Consider the following 21,505-nt stretch of genomic DNA (forward strand, 5'->3'; position numbering starts at 1 on the left):
ACACACGGGCAGACTTTTCGACCGGACTGGTCCGACGGACCAAATCCGGCAGACAATCCGACCGTGTGTGGGCTCCATCAGACCTTCAGCGGACTTTTTCGGTCAAAAATCTGACGGACTTTAGATTTGAAACATGTTTCAAATCTTTCCGATGGACTCGTGTCCGGTTGAAAAATCTGCTTGTCTGCATGCTAGTCTGACAGACGAAAACCCACGCTAGGGCAGCTATTGGTTACTGGCTATCAACTTCCTTATTTTAGTCCGATCCTACGTCATCACGTACGAATCCGTTGAACTTTGGTGTGATCGTGTGTAGGCAAGTCCGTTCGTTCGGAAGTCCGTCAAAAGTCCGTCGGAAAGTCCGTCGGACCAGTCCGGTCGAAAAGTGTACGCAGCATTAGTTGTAAAGTATTGCAGCTTACTAGTCCTTGTATACAGTGTCTGCATTTGCTTTCTTTTTACAATGTTTTCCTTTATTTTCACGCGGTAATCCTGCCAATAACACACTTCCTGTTATAGGCTGACAATGCTCACTGAACTGTAACTATGGAGGAGCAGTGTTGTAATTCTATGACAGGAATTGTGTTAGTAGTACAGAACACCTCCTCCTGTCCTCTATTTTGTTGAAATAACACCACAGAATGCACAACACAGCACTAGATTTCTGGCAGGTATTTTTGTATTTATCACACATATAAAAAAAAAAAAAAATAAACACTTTCTAAGTGTATATTGAATGGACCAAAAGGGAACAAATATGAAAATCCTATTGTTAGATTTTACATACACTTGTCTGGAAGTGTAATTCTGGGAATGGCTATTTTAAAATCTTTCTGGTGTGTCCAGGCAGATAGCTCTTTTTGCTAAACAAAAGTTTTAAAGATGTTGATCTTCTGCTGCTGAATGCTGCAGTAACATCATGCTGAGACAGCTACATTTTGTTCTGTCATACAGTGGCTTGTTTCTCATGTGACAGATTTCTTTTTGATCTCCCTATAAAATGCTACTTGTTGACTTTAATTCTTAATCAATGACTTCAACACATTTTTTGACCCAGTGACCTTGAAATAGCATGTAGAAAATAAGGCCATCTGCTCTGCATACATCTTTCATGTCACTTGCCTAGAACTGAAAACATTGGGTCATTGTGACAACCAGACAGCTGGCATTTTCAGATAGCAATGGCAGCTTCTAGGTTTCTAGAAACAAATTCTCCTAGTTTTTCTCCTAGTTGTTTTTTTGACAATTAGTTTTTTCTTCTGATTTTTATATCAAGATACGACTGCTTGTGGCTCTGAGCTATCTAGCAGTTACTGAATTGGTACCCATCAATGTTATACTTTGAGGAACAAACCTGGACCCCACTCTGTGGGGCTTGCCTGTGATGTTTTCTTCAGGCATGGATCCTGTGTTAGGTGCTCACTTTGGCATGAAGTTCGACATGTATAGTTAGCTGCAGGGTATGATACAGGTCCAGGGCCCTGGTCCACCTCTATTGTTCTCAGACTCTGAAGACCCTTTCGGGGGTATGCTGACCATGACCTATAACGGGCCCAGCATTGTGGATAAGGTAAGACAGGGTTTCCTTATATTTTCGATGGGTTTCTGGCTACTAGCACATGATGCCTTTATTGTGATACATTATGTTTTTAATTGTCTCTAAAGTTTTCAGCTCCATAATTTTTACTTAATTTTAAATTTGGCATTTTTCCCCCATCCAGACTTAGGGGTCAATTCACTAAGAGTTAAATAATGGACAAAAAAGTGGTAAAATAACGCTTGTGGTAAATCAGTTGTGAAAGTGCAATTCACTAAGAATTTTGCGTTAAATACCGAATGCGGTATTTGTACGATTTAGCAATACTTACCGCATTATTTATTGCAGTAATTTACCGCATTGAGCTGGTTGCTAAGGAGCGGGTCGGGAAGCCAGCCGACACGTCCTTAACAACAGATGACTCATGATAGCAGAGTGTAAAAGAAAGATGCCAACAATGCAATTAAAAATGATGAGAAAAAAAAACAGCATGGGGCCCCCCAATGCATACCAGACCCTTGTTATGGGTTTTAAGGGCCCCCCTTATCGGAGCATGCAGCCCAGCAGGTCAAGAAAGGGAGGGGAGCCTGAACCATTCCTGCTGCCTTCTTCTACAGAGACACATCATCTCCTGCATTGCAGACACTCACACCCGTTCATTCCTTATCCCATTCTGTGAATGACTAAACAGGGAACCCCTCATTTTGGGGCTCATAAGTACAAGTGAGCTGGGAAAAAAGGCAGAACAGCACGCATTCTGAAACTCAGAACACTACTCGAGTGGTAGCTGTTTCTCTGTCCTAGAGAAATCTCCTATCATGACACAAATTCCTCGCGGGTGGCAACCATGCTGCCTATCTGACAAAAGCAGAGTTCTAAAACATTTTGTCTAAGGTCTTTGGAAAATTTTTGGCTGGCCTGGAACCTTTGGTTTCCATGGGCCAAAAGTGCTACAGTGACAGCGACAGGATACATATATTATATAAGCTGCAAGGATTTTCCAAACAGGAATTTTGTGACCCACAAGCTATGGCTTCTTGTCCAATTCCCTCCACTGTGATTGATGCAGTGCAAATGAATCTTGCCTATCAGAACCTGACTCTCCACAGCCAAAGCAAGCCTTTATAGCCACAAAGAGACTGACTAAATCACCCATCGCATAACTTAAAACAAATTGTGCACAAAATGAGGATTGGCCTAATCTTTAAATTATATTAACTCCCAACAATTTTACTGAAATCTATTCTATAGAAAAGATATTTAGGAAAAAAATGGGCTGTCCCAGTGGTAGATTTGCTTTTTTATGTCTATTTGCCGTACTATTGTACTTAAATTCTCTAAACAGATTTCTTTGTGTACCAAAATTCCATATGGAATCAGCAAAACTTGTCATTGCTTCTCTCAGACAAAGAGAATTTCTGGTATTAGTAGATAACAAGATGTCTATCTACACATCCCCATTTTCCCCACACAGCAACTCTTTCTGCATTTTGCTGTGGGAAACCAAAACTTCCAATTTGTGTCATTACTATTCGGACCCTCCTCTACACCCGGGGTGTTTACAAAAGTGCTTGCCTGACTTCTTAATCTTCTGTGAACCCGGGGCATTCATATCACAGGGTACTTGGACAACCTTCTGCTGAGGGACTTCTCAGCCACAAACTTGTCTGCAACCCCAGAGCACCCAATAAGAAGATAGAATGCGACTGGTCTAAACTACATGGTATGTTAATCAATGGCAGGAGTCTGGTGGACAAGATGGGAGAACTAGAGCTACTGTTGTACGAGGAGGATTTAGATTTTGTAGGAATTTCAGAGACTTGGTTCGACAGCTCTCATGATTGGCTGGAAGCCATTCAAGGGTATTTCCTATATCGCAGGGATAGAGAGGGTAAAAAAGGGGGAAGGGTATGCCTGTATATCAAAAATGATGTACAAATGGGGGTGGAATCCTTATGGGTAGAGCTGCAAAGGGAGGAAACTAAGGGGAAAGTAATACTGGGAGTATGCTAAAGGCCCCCTAACCAGAGGGGAGAGGTGGAGGCGGACCTCCTATCACAATTTAGATTAGAGGCAAGAATGGGGAGTGTCATTATAATGGGGGATTTTAATTATCCAGACAGCGGTGGAAGGAAACCGGGCATTCATCTAAGGCTCGCTAGTTCCTAAATGCAGGACAATTTAATGAGTCAGATGGTAAATGCACCAACTAGAAACAAAGCGTTACTAGACTTACTGACTACCAACAATACAGACCTGATCACTGATGTGGAAATACAGGGCAATTTAGGAAACAGCGATCCCAGGTCAATTCGTTTTAGTATAAATCACACAAATAAGAAACATAAGGCGAATATAAAGACACTGAATTTCAAAAGAGCCAACTTTCCTAAATTTACGATCCTTGCTAGAAGATAATAATTGGGTTAACATCTTAAGAACAAAGAACATGGAGGAAAAATGGGTATGCTTTAAGAGCATATTAAATAAGGCCATTAGCCAGTGCATCCCAATGAGAAACACATTTAACCTCCCTGGCGGTATGATTATTTCGGATTTTAGGTGCTGAAAGCGGTACAATTATTTTGCATGGAAATTTGGCGTTTTATATTGTAGGTCTGTAAATCTTAACAATAACACACTTAAATCTGTCCAAACCAGAGTCTAGTAGATATCCTGGGTATGATAAAGATTGAAACACAAAAACATAAATTATAATATAATAAATAAAAATAAATAATTAAAAAAAATAAAAATAAATAGTAATAAAATAAATTTCCCCACGATTCACTATCGCTCAATTCTGCAAGTGTTCTAATTTACTATCGCTGTTTTCTAGCTGGTCTAAAGCCACTTTTGACGTAAAGGGACACTTTTTGGTTGCTATGGACAATCTCCAGTTTCCAGGCAGAAAGAATAGTATATATCATATAAAACTGCATGCAGAGCATGGGCCAAAGCACTGGGGACAAAAGGGAAGTGAAATCATTTCATACAGTACTGTAATCTGTAAGATTACAGTACTGTATGTGTTATGATTTTGACTTTTTTTTTAATTTGCCGCCAGGCTCCGCCCCCCTGCGTCGCGACGCTCGCAGGGAACGGAGCCTGGCACGGAGAGGCTTCGGAGGAGGACGGAGCCCTCGGACACTGCAGGGGACATCGAAGGATCCCGGGGACAAGGTAAGTAAGGAGGCACCAGGATCCTGCGATGTAATCCCGAGTGTGGCTCATGGTTACCGCTAATGGTCCTGAATTTTAACCCCGAGCCACACTCGGGAAAACCGCCAAGGAGGCTACAAGAGCTAATAAAAGTCCTGGGTGGATTAACTCCAACATAAAAATGCATATAAGAGCAGAGGAGAAAGCCTTCAAAAAAATACAAGGCTGAGGGATCATCATCCGCATTCAAACTTTACAAAGAATGTAACAAGAAATGTAAGGGTTCAATCAGGGCGGCTAAGATAGAACACAAAAGGCATATAGCGGAGGAGATTAAAAAAAATCCCAAGAAATTCTTTAAGTACATAAATAGTAAGAAATGGAGGTCAGATCATATTGGTCCCATAAAGAATGATGGTTACTAAGGATTGAGAGATGGCGAAGGTATTGAATTTATTCTTCTCCTCAGTCTTCACGAGGGAATCGGGGGCTTCAGTAACCAAAACTGCAAAGTTTATCCTCATAACATGTTACAGGAAGCACCCTCATGGCTAACAGAGGACAGAATTAGAAATAGACTTGAAAAACTTAACATTAATAAGTCGCCGGGGCCAGATGGCTTACACCTGTGGGTCTTTAAGGAACTCAGTCAAGTAATTGCCAGACCTTTGTTCGTAATTTTACGAACAGTCTACTGACTGGAATGGTACCAGATGATTGGAGAAAAGCCAATGTATCACCAATTATTAAAAAAGGGCTAAGATACATCCCTGGGAATTACAGACCAGTTAGCCTAACATCAATTGTATGCAAGCTCTTGGAGGGGATAATAAGGGACTATATACAAGATTTTAGTAATGACAACAGTATCATTAGCAGTAATCAGCATAGATTCACGAAGATTCGTTCTTGCCAAACCAATCTACCTTCTATGAGGAGGTAAGCTGCCATCTAGATAAAGGAAGGACCGTAGAGGTGGTGTATCTGGATTTTGCAATAGCATTTGATACAGTTCCCCATAAACATTTACTGTACAAAGTAAGGTCAGTTGGCATGGACCATAGGGGGAGTACATGGATTGAAAACTGGCTACAGGGGCGAGTTCAGAGGGTAGTGATACTTAGGGGAGTACTCGGAATGGTCCGGGGTGGAAAGTGGGGTCCCCCAGGGTTCTGTTCTATTTAATTTATTCATAAGCGACCTGGAGGATGGGATAAACAGCTCAATCTCTGTATTTGCGGGCCATACTAAGCTAAGTAGGGCAATAACTTCTCCATAGGATGTGGAAACTTTGCAAGAAGATCTGAACAAATTAATGAGGTGGACAACTACCTGGCAAATGAGGTTTAATGTAGAAAAATGTAAATGAATGCATTTGGGTGGCAAAAATATGAATGTAATCTACTCACTAGGGGGAGATCCTCTGGGGGAATCCAGGATGGAAAAGGACCTGGGAGTCCTAGTAGATGACAGGCTCAGCAATGGCATGCAATGCCAAGCTGTTGCAAGCAAAGCAAATAGAATATTGGCATGTATTAAAAAGGGGATTAACTCCAGAGATAAAACTATAATTCTGCCACTCTACAAAACTCTGGTCCGGCTGCACCTGGAGTATGCTGTCCAGTTCTGGGCACCAGTCCTCAGGAATGAGGTGCTGGAACTGGAGAGAGTCCAGAGAAGGGCAACAAAACTAATAAAGGGACTAGAGGACCTTAGTTATGAGGAACGGTTTTGAGCACTGAACGTATTCTCTCTGGAGAAGAGACACTTGAGAGGGGATATGATTTCAATGTACAAATACCGTACTGGTGACCCCACAATAGGCATAAAGCTTTTCCATGAAAGGGAATTTAATAAGACACGTGGCCATTCACTAAGATTAGAAGAGAAGCGGTTTAACCTTAAACTGCGTAGAGGGTTCTTTACTGTAAGAGCGTTTAGGATGTGGAATTCTCTCCACAGGCAGTGGTTTCAGCGGGGAGCATCGATAATTTAAAAAAAACTATTAGATAGGCACCTGAGCGACCACAACATACAGGGATATACAGTGTAATACTGACATAAAATCACACACATAGGTTGGACTTGATGGACTTTTTTTAACCTCACCTACTATGTAGCTATGTAACATCCAAAGAATAATTAATTTCCTTCAAACCTTGGGCTAGTTAATCAACTTCAAAAGTCTGCCCTCGAGTCCTCTCACTGTCTTAAGAGTTTTCCTTCCTCCAGAATTTTAAGAAGATTACTGCTTTAAAGAGGAGTTTCACCCTTCCCCTCCCAAAAAAAAAGTCAGCAGCTACAAATACTGTAGATGCTGACTTTTAATATAAGTACACTTATCTGTCCAGGGATCCAGTGATGTCTGCACTCAAGCTCATTCTTCAGTTGACTTCGGGAGTAGGCATCAGCATCTTCACTAAGGGAAATCAGCAGTGAATCCTTCAGGCTTCACAGCCAGTTCCCTACTGCACATGCGCAAGTCGCGCAGCGCTTTGCAAATGGTCCTGCTGTCTTCTGGGACCTGTGTGTCCCAGAAGGCAGTGGGGGGAAAGAGAAGGGGCTGGACATACTCGTAGATTGCCACGGCGACCTTACACAGAAGTGGGAATGGGTACCTGTCAAAATCAGGTACCCCCCCCAAAAAAAAAGTGCTAAATGTGGCAGTGGAGGGGGGGGGAGTGGAGCTCCACTTTAAGGTCTCACACATGGAAGCCGAGCTGCCCTAAGAGAAAGAAATTTGATCCTCTCCTGGTTGAAAATTCACACTCCAGCTTTTTCTTTTCTCTTTCGTCCACATCGCTGGTGTGCACAATTGGCAGGCAGACTTTCTAAGTCACCAGTGCCTAGACCCAGGGGAGTGGTCTCTGCACCCCAAGATCTTCTAGAATCTTTTTCGATAGTGGAGAAAACCAAATGTGGACATCCTGGCCTTCAGGTTCTAGAACAAACAAAAGAGATTTGGCCCAGAAGGGTGTGGTACCCAGACACACTGAAATGAATGGGAGGCAGTTTTCAGGCGTTATTCAGAGGCTATTTCTCCGACAGAAGCTGGCAAAATGGCTTGTGTTGAACAGGATGGCATACACATGGGTCGAATGTCAGACGGTTTTTATTGAACCGCCGATGTCTCCCAACGGGGCTTAACCCTTGTCTTTTTCTATCCCAACTATGCCCCTGACCCTAGAGTGGGAGAGGGATAGGTTTACATTAACATTTTTCTACTCTGTCCAAAGCCAGATGTTATAGCTAGAGTTGGGCTTGAATACCATATTTCTAGAAATGAGTTACTTATTACCAGTAGTTTAGACCCCTTTCACACAGAGCCGCAGGTGCGTTAGTGCTAAAGCGTCGCTCGTTTTAGTGGCGCTTTAGAGTTGTTTAAGCGGCGCTTTTTGCCTGCTGGCGGAGCACTTTTATTCCCAAAGAAGGGGTTAAAAACTCCCGTGTTGCGGCGCTTTTCAGGCACTTTGGAAGCGCTGCCCATTCATTTCAATGGGCAGGGCGTTTTGGGAGCGGTGTATACACCGCTCCCAAAGCGCCCCAAAGATGCAGCTTGCAAGACTTTTCCTAACGTCCCGCAAGCGCACCACCCCAGTGTGAAAAGACACACTGAAATGAATGGGAGGCAGTTTTCAGGCGTTATTCAGAGGCTATTTCTAGAGCTAAAACGCCTGAAAACCGCCTCAGTGTGAAAGGGGTAGTGAAACGCATCTGTTTCTCACAATTTAACAGTTGACTACCACATCTGCTTGTTAGCAGGGATAGCCAACATACATGTGAGAATAGCAGGCAACCAGAATTAAGTAGGTGTTTGGACAAATTACTATGGAAACTGTTGTCAATGCTGGACTTGCTATTGTTTCAAATATACTCTTGCACTGAAGAAGTAAAGATGTTCAGTTGGGTTCTAAAGTCTTTTAAGTGACCCGCCATGTGAAAGCAATGTGATCATTTCTTAACAAGATACTTCTGTGAGTTTTTCATACATAACAGACCCTGATCTATCTTTCAGAAACCCGTGAAGATCGGACAAAGCGTCTATTCAGGCACTACACAGTTGGCTCATATGATTCTTTCACTTCCCACAGGTAATATATTGATTCCATTAGTCTGCTCATGCATATATAAAAATGTATGGTAAAAAGAATTAACCAATGAAGAATGTAACATCTTCATCTTCTACGTAAGTAGTTAATAGTAGACAACTAAATTACAGTAATACCTTGGATTGCGAGTAACACGGTTTACAATACAAGCTACTATTTTAAAAAAAAAATCCTGTCTCGGTTTGCGAGCGTTGCCTCGCAAGACGAGCAGGATTCAAGCCTCTGGGGTGTGCAGTACCGCATTTGGCCAGAGGTGCGGGGGCCCCGGTGACACTCGGAGCCTCTCGGCGGCACTTAGAAACACTTGGAAACACATCATCGCTGAGTGTCTCTGAGCCTCTCCGAGTGTTTCCGAGTGCATCCAAGTGGTCTCCGAGTGTTTCCGAGTGTCTCTGGCACCCCCCACCTCTGGCCACATGTGGTACTGCAAACAATAGCAGTGGCTGTGGAATGGATTATCTGAGTTTCCATTATTTTCTATGGGGAAACTCGCTTCGATATACGAATGCTTTGGATTACAAGCATTCTTCTAGAATGAATTATGCTCATAATCCAAGGTACCACTGTATAGGTGCTTTTCTGTAATTACAGAACTCCAATTATAACAAAAAAAGACAGATTAGGTCCTGTAATATTTGTCATACTAATGTCCTGGGTTTCTGCATATAAGGCACACTTTGTGTCACTTGGTGCAGACTTCAGTAGGGAATACACTCTATTGGGCTGGCTATGCTGGCTAATGTCATAGTATATTTAATATTTGAAGGAAATGTGGGACAGAATGGATTTTTAATATTGTAAGGAGGGATAGTGCTTTAACCGTAAGAGAGCTATTATTAGTTTGCACTGCTGCTTACAGCTATATAGCCTTGGGTTAAATTCAACTGGAGTACCACATGCAACAGATCTAGTGCTTTCATTCCTGTGCTTGTTAGTGTGGTTATAGACCTAAATGGGTCTAAATAACATATCTGATACATAACTGTAAGCACAATCCAGTACCTGCCACCTTAAAGACACCTGTCATGAAAAAAATCCATAGGCTGCGGTTGCTGACCTCCTTCTGAAAAGGCTAATTGCCTAGCTACCTCTGATTCTGTTCTGACCTGAAAGAATGTCACAAGTAAAGTCAGGACTCCTGATCTACACAATTATTCTGGGATAGTGACTCAAAAAATATTGAAGCTAAAAGATCAGCATTACAGTCAAATGCACATAATACACTGGTACTATATAACTGTCTATTGTATGTTACCCTCAGATTTAAAATGCATCCATGGTAGAGGTGCAGACTGCTGAATAAACTGGGTTGTTACCAAAAAGAAAGTTTATGTATAAATGTATTGAGTTAACATTTGAGAGTATACTTCAGCATGGCAGAGAGTTAATGAAATATAGTGCTTGTGTCTAAGTGGATGATTATGCACATTATTTACCAGCAAAATCAGTTATTTGAGCAGTGGCAGATTTCACTTTTACCTCTTTTGCTCATTTTTGCAGTGATTATGTCATCCAAGAGAAAGTTGCCCGGTTGCAGAAGAGAGAATTGGAAGGATTTGGCTTTGTGTTACGTGGAGCAAAAGGTACTTCTGCTGACGTGCTATTTTGCTTGGTTGTTATCTCCTGTACAACACTGCCATAGTGCTTATAGATCAGGTTTTCTCAACCTTTTTAACATGAAGGAACCCTTGAAGTAACATTACAGTCTCAGGGAACTCCTGCTAATATTTTTTTACGTATATCTACTGTACATGGTACATTTGCATGAGGGTCATTGGGAAAAATGCTCCTTACATTTGTGGTCATTGGAAAGAATCCTGCTATTATAGGTACACTATATTACCAAAAGTATTGGAACACGTGCCTTTACACGCACATGAACTTTAATAGTTTCCCAGTCTTAGTTCAGAGTGTTTATTATTGAGTTTGCCCACTATTTGCAGCTATAACAGCTTCAACACTTCTGGGAAGGCTGTCCACAAGATTTAGAAGTGGGTCTATGGGAATGTTTGACCATTCTTCCAGAAGCGCATTTGTGAGGTCAGGCACTGATGTGGACGAGAAGATCGGTCTCACAGTCTCCTCTCTAATTCATGCCAAAGGTGTTCTATTGGGTTGAGGTCAGGACTCCACCCCAAACTCGCTCATCCATGTCTTTATGGACCTTGTTTGTGCACTTCTGCGCAGTCATGTTGGAACAGGCAGGGGTCATCCCCAAACTGTTCCCACAAAGTTGGGAGTATAAAATTGTCCTAAATGTCTTGGTATGCTGACGCCTTAATAGTTCCCTTCACTGGAACTAAGGGGCCAAGCCCAACCGCTAAAAATCAACCCCACACCATAATCCCCCCTCCACCAAATGATTTGGACCAGTGCAACAAAGCAAGTTCCTTAAAGAAATGAATGAGCGGGTTTGGGGTGGAGGAACTTGACTGGTCTGCACAGAGTCCTGACCTCAAGCCGATAGAACACCTTTGGGATGAATTAGAGCGGAGTCAGGCCTTCTTGTCCACAACAGTGCCTGACCTCACAAATGCGCTTCTGGAAGAATGGTCAAACATTCCCATAGACACACTCTTAAACCTTGTGGACAGATCGGAGTCCTAATACTTTTGGTAATATAGTGCAGCTAAAAAGATCATTGTTGTCAATGGTTACTTATCTGTGAGGCAGAAATTTCTCACTGCTCTAGTAACCCTGACTAACCTCTCATGGAACCATGGTTGAGAAAGGCTGTTGAGAAAAGCTTGCTAGAAAGCCTCAATCACAAGTTGATGCTAGACTGTAACACTTGCTTATAACAGATTTACAGCACTGGTGATGGCATTTTGAATGGTTTAGTGAGTTAGTGTTAATTTTCTTTAATAGCTGTACATTATGTATGTGTATATGTCATCACTGCCTTGCACAATTAACACAAACATAATGCAATCCTATGAAAGTATCATTAAATAACACTGAGTCACGCTGCTAACATAAAGCTAATCAATATGACTCTTCTTACAGCAGAGACACCGATTGAGGAGTTCACACCTACACCAGCTTTCCCTGCTCTGCAGTATCTGGAGTCTGTGGATGTGGATGGTGTGGCATGGAGAGCAGGCCTTAGGACAGGTGACTTCCTAATTGAGGTGTGTGGAATCAGCAAAAATGTATAATACTGCACTACCGCATTTAATCATAGAACATGGAGTGAGAGAGGGGAGGTAACAAGACTTTAACGGTGTTATGAATAGAAGGAGTATGAAAGGACAATTGCACAATCAATAAAATTTATTATTTTAATACAAAGATAAAAAACATGAGGAAATTAAACCATCCATATCACGAATTGCAAGTTTCATTAAAAGGCACATATACCAACACTACCACTCAACATGTTTCGCTTTTTTAAGCTTCTTCAGGAGATTCAGGTAGAATGTATAATATGCTACGGATCAAAAAAGACAGGAATGAGACCTCATGTTGGTTGTTTTGATCAAAAGAAGAAAACAAACAAGTCAATACTGTAATGCTGGCATAACATAAGTATGCAAGTAATCAAAGAGTACAATAGTGGCCAAATAGGGCAAATATACAAAAAATATATTAATGTGAGAAGAGATGAATCTTTCCCAGGCTGCATAAAATTGTATACAAAAACGGGATTTAAGTTGGAATATTGTACGTCCCATATATGTTCAAAGTGCCCCGCCCAGAAGTTTGCTTTCTTGTGGTCGCAGGAGGAAATGAATTTAGAAACAAAAAGAGGGGAACAAGAAGGTACGTGGAAGAGGAATTAGGTATCAATTAATGATATTCAAAAGCTATCAAAAATAAACACAAAGGAAAATTAAAAAAACTAAGGTTAATGACATAAGAGTTACCTCAAGTGCATACTGATAAGGTTGAATAAATATTAAAGACCTGCTGGTCACTGGTCAAGTCCAAAAGGGGATATACATCTAGGGAATGTCCAGCTGGAGTATGAAAGAAACATCTACAGCTAGACCCACTTAGTATAGATAGCACTATTCAGGTGGTGCTCATAACTAGGAAATCTAAAGAGTCATAAAAACAAAAAGCAAACACTAAGTATCAAGATAAGTACATAACTGAATCTGGTATTTTACGGAACAGATGCAGAGCAGTAGCTTACCTGCGTTGAAAAGGCTCAGATGTATAGAGAGAGGTGGGAGAGATGTTCACACTCCCACTCACAAGGCGTCTCTGACAGATCGTTGCGGCTGATGGTCGCATTGATATATTCCTCCCGTCCCGGCGGCATCTGACATCACCGCCGGGACACGGACGTGAAAAGAAGATGCCCACGCGCATGCGCCAGGTCTCAAAAGCGGCGCACAGTATGTGAAGCTATCAGCGTCAGAAACCAACACACCATTTTGATTTAGGGAAAATGGTCCAGATGCGCAAGTCAGGGACTAAAACTTCCAGGGCTCCAGTCAGCTGAATGATTGATTATACACACAGCTTGACTGGTGCCCGGGGCGTCCGTACGGCCACCAGAAAAACAAAACCAAAAGAGGGAATGCAAACAGAGAAGCAATACATAAGGGACTTTTTCACATGTTAAAGCACTGTCAATATAAATAATACATAAAGTACAAATATAGTAGAAAATAATTTTTAATTTAATTTGCAGCCCAGAGAGAGTTCAAGTATGCCCACATATTGAAAAGGAAATATACAAGTACATAGCACAAAAATATCCAAAACCTCACAACAGTCATTTAACTTTGCCAGACATTGAATACATTACATATAGAAAATAAATCAAGCAAAAGAAAAACAAACCAAAACAAAGGGGAAAAAAGAAAAGGAGTCAGAAAAATCATTAGACAAAAGGTTTAAAGCTAAAAGCATCATTTAGACCAGGATACTTTAGGGCAGATAGATCACGTATTCAGCGTGTCTCGCGCTGTAATAGTGTTTTGTCATAGTCACCACCTCTTTCACCTGGGGGGATATGCTCCAAAGCAAAAAAAGTGCATTTTGGAGCAGTGAAAATTGTGAAACAGGCCCATATGGTGGCTTATCGGTGTCTCCATTTTCTGTTTCGATACAAGGGAAACATGGTCCCTAATGCGGTGGGAAAATGGTCGCTTGGTTTTTCCCACGTAAAAAGCCTCACATTCATGCAGCATTACATACACGACTCCAATTGATTTGCAAGTTGCCGTAAATTTGGGTTTGTATAAACGACCATTTGGGAAGGTAATCTGTCGTGCGGCATGAATGTAACGACAGAATTTGCATTTGTGACAAGGTCTTGTACCTTTAGCCTCCTTAGAAATTCCTGTCTGAGAGGTATAGTGACTATGTACAAAGTTATCCCAAAGAGATTGGTATCTTCTGAAGGTGATCTCTGGGTGTTTCTTAAGATGTTTTGATACATTGTCATCTCCCATCAGGAGATACCAATGTTTTTGCATGATGTCACGCACTTGATGGTGCTGACCCGAGAAACAAGTAATCAGCCTGACCCCTGGTTTAGGTTTGACAGGTTTAGAATCATGAATTAGAGAAATTCTATTTCGTTTTTTTGCCCTAATGTAATCTTTTTAAGACATTTATTACTGTATCTATGTTGGTTTAGACGTAGTTGCAACGCTTTTGCTTCCTTTTCAAAGGATACGTTTGAGTCTCAAGTATTGCCCATATGGCACACTGGGTATAAGGGAAGCAGGATGGGAACTGGCAGCATGGAACAAAGAATTTCCTGCAGATGGTTTGCGGAAAAGGGTTGATCCAATGCTGCCATCGTTGTGGACCAATATTTGGATGTCCAGAAAGGTTAATTTCTGCTGATTTAATTCAAAAGTTAATTTTAGATTGTAGTGGTTACTCTTAAGGCTGTCCAAAAATACAAGGTTCCTGTCCAGACAAAAAAGATGTCATCGATGAAGCACCTCCAAACAGGTATTTGCTCAAAAGATGACAGCATGTCATCTCTAAAGAATAGATCACGCTCCCACCCCCCCAGATACAGGTTGGCATAGGAGGGGGCACACTTGGTCCCCATAGGCACCCCCTGTATCTGGAGGTAGTGGGAGCCTCCAAACAAGAAAATATTGTTAGTCAAAATTAATCTGAGTAAATCCAAAATAAATTGGTTGTATAGTTTGGGCGCATCATTGTTTTCGGAATTGAAGCCCCCCCCAAACGCCACCCCCAATTCATGGGGGATGGAGTTGTAGAGGGCTTCTACATCCAGCGCAACCAACCAAGATCCCTTTCGAATAGTGATTCCATCTAGGGTTCAGAGGAGATCACTGGTGTCCTGGAGATAGGACACGAGGCTCTCCACATGAGGTCTGAGAAAATCATCAATGAGTTGGCTGGCTCTCTCGGTGAGGCAGCCATTGCCAGAAACTATGGGACGTCCAGGAGGGTTAGTGGAGTTTTTATGGATCTTTGGAAGTGCATATAGTGTCGATGTTCGCGGTGACACATTAAGGAATTCCCAGGTTTTTTAATTGATCAAGCCTTGGTGGTAGGCTCAACCAATAAGTTGCCGATAAGGAATTGCAGTTAGCTTAACGTGGCTTGCTGGCATTTTTTGATACCATTCTCGATTCTGCATGACAGCCAGAACCATAGATTCGTATTGATAATTGTCCATCACAACCAAATTGCCTCCCTTATCTAAAGGTTTTATAATCAGATTTTTATTCTGTAATTGGGGGGTGGCGGTTGTGGGGGGCTTCATTTCTGAAAACAATGATGCAGTCATCTTTTGAGCAAATACCTGTTTGGAAGCGCTTCATCAATGACATCTTTTTTGTCTGGACAGAAACCAGGGACAATCTCCTTGTATTTTTGGACAGCCTTAAGAGTAACCACTACAATCTAAAATTCACTTTTGAATTAAATCAGCAGAAATTAACCTTTCTGGACATCCAAATATTGGTCCACAACGATGGCAGCATTGGATCAACCCTTTTCCACAAACCATCTGCGGGAAATTCTTTGCTTCATGCTGCCAGTTCCCATCCTGCTTCCCTTATACCCAGTGTGCCCTATGGGCAATACTTGAGACTCAAACGTAACTGCAGTGAAGACAGTTACTTTGAAAAGGAAGCAAAAGCGTTGCAGCTACGTCTAAAACAATGTGGATACAGTAATAAATGTCTTAAAAAGGCTCACATTAGGGCAAAAAACGAAAATAGAATCTCTCTAATACATGACTCTAAACCTGTGAAACCTAATCGAGGGGTCAGGCTGATTACTCATTTCTCGGGTCTGCACCGTCAGGTGCGTGACATCATGCAAAAGCATTGGTATCTCCTGATGGGAGATGACAGTGTATCAAATCATCTTAAGAAACACCCAGAGACCACCTTCAGAAGATCCTGATCTCTTAGGGATAACTTTGTACATAGTCACTACACCTCTCAGACAGGAATTTCTAAGGAGGCTAAAGGTACAAGACCTTGTCACAAATGCAACTTCTGTCGTTACATTCATGCTGCATGACAGATTACCCTCCCAGATGGGCGTTTATACAAACCCAAATTTACGGCAACTTATCCGTATGCACGTGAGGTAACTCTTATGTCATTAGCCTTAGTTTTTTTCAATTTTCCTTTGTGTTTATTTTTGATACTTTTTTAATATCATTAATTGATACCTAATTCCTCTTCCACGTACCTTCTTGTTCCAATCTTCAGGAACATTTGTTTTTAAATTCATTTCCTCCTGCAACCACAAGAAAGCAAACTTCTGGGCGGGGCACTTTGAACATATATGAGACGTACGATATTCTATCTTAAATCCCATTTTTGTATACAGTTTTATGCAGCCTGGGTAAGATTCATGTATTCCCACATTAACATATATTTTTTTGTATTTTTGCCCTATTTGACCACTATTGTACTCTTTGATTACTTGCATACTTACAGTATGTTATGCCAACATTACAGTATTGACTTGTTTGTTTTCTTCTTTTGATCAACACAACAAACATGAGGTCTCCTTCCTGTCTTGTCATCAGCAGCATATTATACATTCTACCTGATTCTCCTGAAGAAGCTTAAAAAAGCGAAACATGTTGAGTGATAGTGTTGGTATATGTGCCTTTTAATGGAACTTACAATTCGTGATATGGATGGTTTAATTTCCTCGTGTTATTTATCTTTGTAATAAAATTATTAATTGTATTGATTGTGCAATTGTCCTTTCATACTCCTTCTATTCATAACACCGTTAAAGTCCCAGGGTTTGTTACCCCCCTTCCCTCACTCCATGTTCTAGATAATAATTGGAATGTTGGTATTTAATCTGACTTCTTTACCTTACCATTCTTTTGCTTTTGATCATACATTATGTCTGTATCCTCCATATGTCAGTTCTGCATTTCTTCTTTATCTTACATTCCTGAAAAATTTAGTAGATATGGGACTTTTTACTAATGACTTCCTATTTTATGTTTACACCCAAATTATTTTGTTTTACATTTTACATGATCAACATAAGCAATGTGATAGTAAAGTGTGGAAGAAAAAAAAACATCCCCCTGAAAGTTAATGTCATATGGTTCTAGTATGCATCGCATACTAGCACATTATGAGAGATTTATATTAAAATAAAGCCCTCAAGCTGAATGGTGTTACTGCTGACAGGTCTTTCATCTTCACCCAGTCTTCTTTCCAGGTTCATATGAATGGCCGAGCTGCGATGACATCACTCCTACGCATTCGTATGGGAGCCATGATCGCGGGGCAGCGCTCTGGCATACTCAATATGCTGCCCCTCAGAGCACAGTGTGCATGCGCCTGTGATGTCACCTGCTGCAGAAATTGAGAACATCTCCTAAACAGTGTATGATTAGGAGATATTCCTTGTACCTTGTACCTCCTATGATGTACCCATATCCATGATTGTCTTACATTGGTGCAAGTTTAGCAGCATGTTGGGGGTACACAGTAAGTGGTATTGATGAGTTGAAATGTTGTCAGAATCAGTAACCATCCAAAATAATATAAATTGTATTACTGTACAAGATTTTTAAAGTGTGCTTTGTATAAGATTTTATGTAATATGTGTAGATTGATAAAACTTTTTTAATGGGGTAAGCATTATAACATTCTTTTATGTGCTTTATTCCCAGGTGAATGGTGTCAATGTAGTGAAGGTTGGCCATAAGCAAGTGGTAAATCTGATTCGCCAGGGAGGGGGCATCTTGAGTATGAAGGTTGTGTCTGTGAGTCGTAAACCAGAAAGTGAAGAGGCTATGCGTAGGAGGGGTAGGTGTACATTCCAAGGCCTAATTTGTTCCTACCTGGTTTTGAGAAGAAAATGTGTTATGGCTGCTCTTAAACTTGAAACAAAACTGTGCTGTTTCTATTGAAGCTGTGTAGATTTAGGCTTTTTGTAGTAAAATGCAAATCTAAATGTGAATTTATTGATCTTGCATGGGAAAATTGGATTTCTTGTCAACGGACTGGAAATGAGTTTCAAGACTGCTGAGTATGCTCTTTACAACAGTGTTCTCAGATTATCTTGTAGCCACAGCAGGTTTTTATTGTTTTACATATGCTCTGGAGGGCCATGCTGTTAAAAGTTATTTTGAACTTGGTTATACATGGGATGAGGATTATATTCCGTGAAAAACAATTAAGATAGATGAATCCCTTGAAGAAAAAAAAAATTGGACAGAAAGTCGTTTGCCTGGATTATAAATCTTCTGTTGATTTCACCTTGAAGAATGAGTGCCTTGTTCACAGGTTATGACCTGTTCATATGTCAGCCAATGGCATAAATGAATGACTTGTATATCTCAGCCTATTACCCTACCATAAGGAAAAAATAAAATGCTTGTTCTTGGATTTGTAATGTAAGCAAGGTTATGTATGTAAATATCTTATGTTTCAAGCTGAAAATGCCGTACTTCACAATCTTCACAGTACTTCAGTGGATGGTGTTTTTCTACTCGTGTGCATAACCTAATTGATCTCTTTCTCATTGCTCCCAAAGACGTACTCTGTAGATACCCCTTTTCCACTGGGGTTTTTTTCAGGCACCTGAAAAAATGCCTCTTCTGCAGTCCCAGTGTGAAAGCCTAAGTGCTTTCACACTGGGGCGGTACACTTACAGGACGTTAGAAAAAGTCCTGCAAGCAGCATCTTTGGGGCAGTTTGCGAGCTGTGTATACACCGCTCCTCCACCGCCCCTGCCCATTGGAAAGCATGGGCAGCGCTGTTGAAGGGGTTAAAAGCGCCCTGCTCCCACCCGAATAGCGGTCGCCAAAGCGCCACTATAACAGCAGTAAAGTGCAATTAAGACTAGCGACGGTTTACCGCTACTACCCCCACCGCCCCAGTGTGAAAGGGCATCAATAATGAATGTAAGCAACATAATACACTTTTTTGTATTTTTATCAATCTGGTGTGTAATTCGCCTATTTTGCCACAACTAAAGTCCCATAATTACTGTATTGTCTCTTCATCCCTGGAAGTTTCTTTAGAAGATAGAGGATCTCTATTTTTCACATATATGCAGAGTTGTCCGTATAACATATAATAATGACTTTCATCTTCATATTTACTATGTTTGAATAAAAATAAATCTTTTGTTGACTGGACTGAAGTTATGACATAAATAGCATCTTTTTTGTGTATCTAAACCCAAAAACAAAAATGTAATATATTGCATCTGGTTTAGTACTAGGAATTCATATTACAATGCTCATAAATTACATCCCTTACATTAATTAGTTCTGACAGATATCTATGATTATCACAAATGTGTGAAGTTCATTCCTTTCATGTTTAAACATCAACTGTAGAAACTTAATCTTATACATCTAATAAAAATGCTGTGTTACTACTTTCTAATAGGGGAATAGTATGTAAATGCTGCTGCTTGCAATTATCAGAGTCTATACAAATGCCAGAATTTATTAAGAAAAAAAAAAGTAGCCAATGACATAGTAGCAGAGTTGACCATTTTTTATTGTATTTCATGAAAACATGTGGTAGTATTCAATAAACTGGATGAAGCATTTTATATCATTCTTTTTTATATGTATGTATCTTTTTGAATGACCTTATAATAAGAAGAATTAGGTGTACATGGAAGAAACGCTAGTAACGTTGGCCCTAGGGAAATAAAAACTGGGCTAGATTTTATCCCTTTATCAAGGACCTGTAGCTTGAGTGAATGTGCACCTACAAGGGAGCCTTTTCTATGAATAGTCAGAAGCAAATTGGGGCAATTGACCAATTTCAAAATTAATTACGATAAATTGGAAATGTTACCTATCAATATCCCTGGGGAACTTTCCTCTCTTTTGTGCCAATCCTACTCATTCATATTGTGAACTGAGTATCTAAAACACTATCCACATCTTTCTAAAAGGTTATATGACCCTAACTACATGGCCCTTCTTGACAGAGTAAATTCAGAACTCCGCATGTGGTATCCCCTTACTTGGCTGGGGATAATAAATGTCATTAAAATGACTGTCCTTCCATATTTTATTTACCTATTACATACTTTTCTGATCCCCCTCCCTTGGTCCTTCTTCTGGCGTATGAGACGACTGTTTTTGACATTTGTGTTACACAGGAAGAACCCCAGATTAGCGTACATGCTATTTTGTAGATTGAAAATGGATGGTGGTCTGGGCCTCCCTGACATAGCTTTATAATATAAAGCGATGGTTCTGATAAGCATAACCAATTGGCATCGTAATAAGCTATGGGTGCTGTTAAAAAAAAGGGGGGGGGGGGGGGGCTTTTGCTGGCAGACCATGGATCCCGGCCACACATAATAGTCTTTCAGGCTGGACATTACCTCACACAATAACGATTTTAACTGTCTGGGATAGACTGAATGCAAATGGGGGGCTGGCCCCAAAGACTTCTCCTTTGGCTCAGTCAGGGAGTTTCCTCTGATTCACACTGGGGGAGGATGTGTGTTTCTTTAGAATGTGGGGGAAATACAGGAACTTGTGCTAAGTTTGTGCTTACTGCCAAATTGCTACCCTTGGAAACTTTGAGAAATGCATTAGGGACTTTCCTATGGATCTCTGGAAATACCAAGAACTCTCTGACTTCAGCTGGAAATTAACCCCTAAACAACGTGTGAAGTACAATCCTTCAACATTTGAGTCTTTATGCGCTACTGTCCCAGATACAAGACTACTCCTTTCCCAGCTGTATGAACTATTACTGGGGTTCTCTGCTACACAGCCCCCATACTTTATTAGAGAATGGGAGAAAGAACTTGAGACTGCCGGAGCATGTTACATGTTACACCCTACATATGGGTGTAACGTATAGCATGCTCCCAAAAGAGAACTTATTCTTTAAGTTATACAAGAACCCTTCACTTACTTAAAGACGAACTCCAGCTTTTGTTAGACTTTACATAGTTAGTTTGGGCTATTCAAGCAATGAATACAAAGCTCCCTCTGATTGGCTGAGTTAGAGATTGTGACATCATCAGCCCGCCTATCTGACTCAGTTAATCAGAGGAAGCTTTGTATTCATTTGCTAGAATACATTGCTTTCTCTGAATGGCTGAGCGCCGTTCATATAGACTCTACTGTGTTCCGGGTATGAGATAGGAAGTCTCGGCTTGAACCCGGAACACAGTGCGGTATGCTCTTTGTAGCCTCAGCTACATACAGTTTAAATTGCACATCCATCGGCCCCACACGTTAGTGAGGAACATAGTTTGTTTGTGCCAAGCT

At 40.9% G+C, this 21,505-nt stretch overlaps 1 protein-coding gene across 4 annotated transcripts in view; it reads left to right on the forward strand.

Moving 5' to 3' along the window:
- The window catches only part of SHANK3 (SH3 and multiple ankyrin repeat domains 3), a 605,848-nt gene that overhangs the window by 489,338 nt on the left and 95,005 nt on the right, over positions 1-21,505 (forward strand). For all 4 annotated transcript variants that reach the window (XM_073619226.1, XM_073619225.1, XM_073619228.1 and 1 more), the window contains exons 15-18: positions 8,715-8,790; positions 10,309-10,391; positions 11,815-11,939; positions 17,918-18,053. In XM_073619226.1, coding sequence (XP_073475327.1) covers positions 8,715-8,790; positions 10,309-10,391; positions 11,815-11,939; positions 17,918-18,053 — 420 coding nt within the window. The remainder of the gene's footprint in view (positions 1-8,714; positions 8,791-10,308; positions 10,392-11,814; positions 11,940-17,917; positions 18,054-21,505) is intronic.

This window comes from Aquarana catesbeiana, linkage group LG03 (genome assembly GCF_042186555.1).
Source record: "Aquarana catesbeiana isolate 2022-GZ linkage group LG03, ASM4218655v1, whole genome shotgun sequence".
Taxonomy (NCBI): domain Eukaryota; kingdom Metazoa; phylum Chordata; class Amphibia; order Anura; family Ranidae; genus Aquarana; species Aquarana catesbeiana.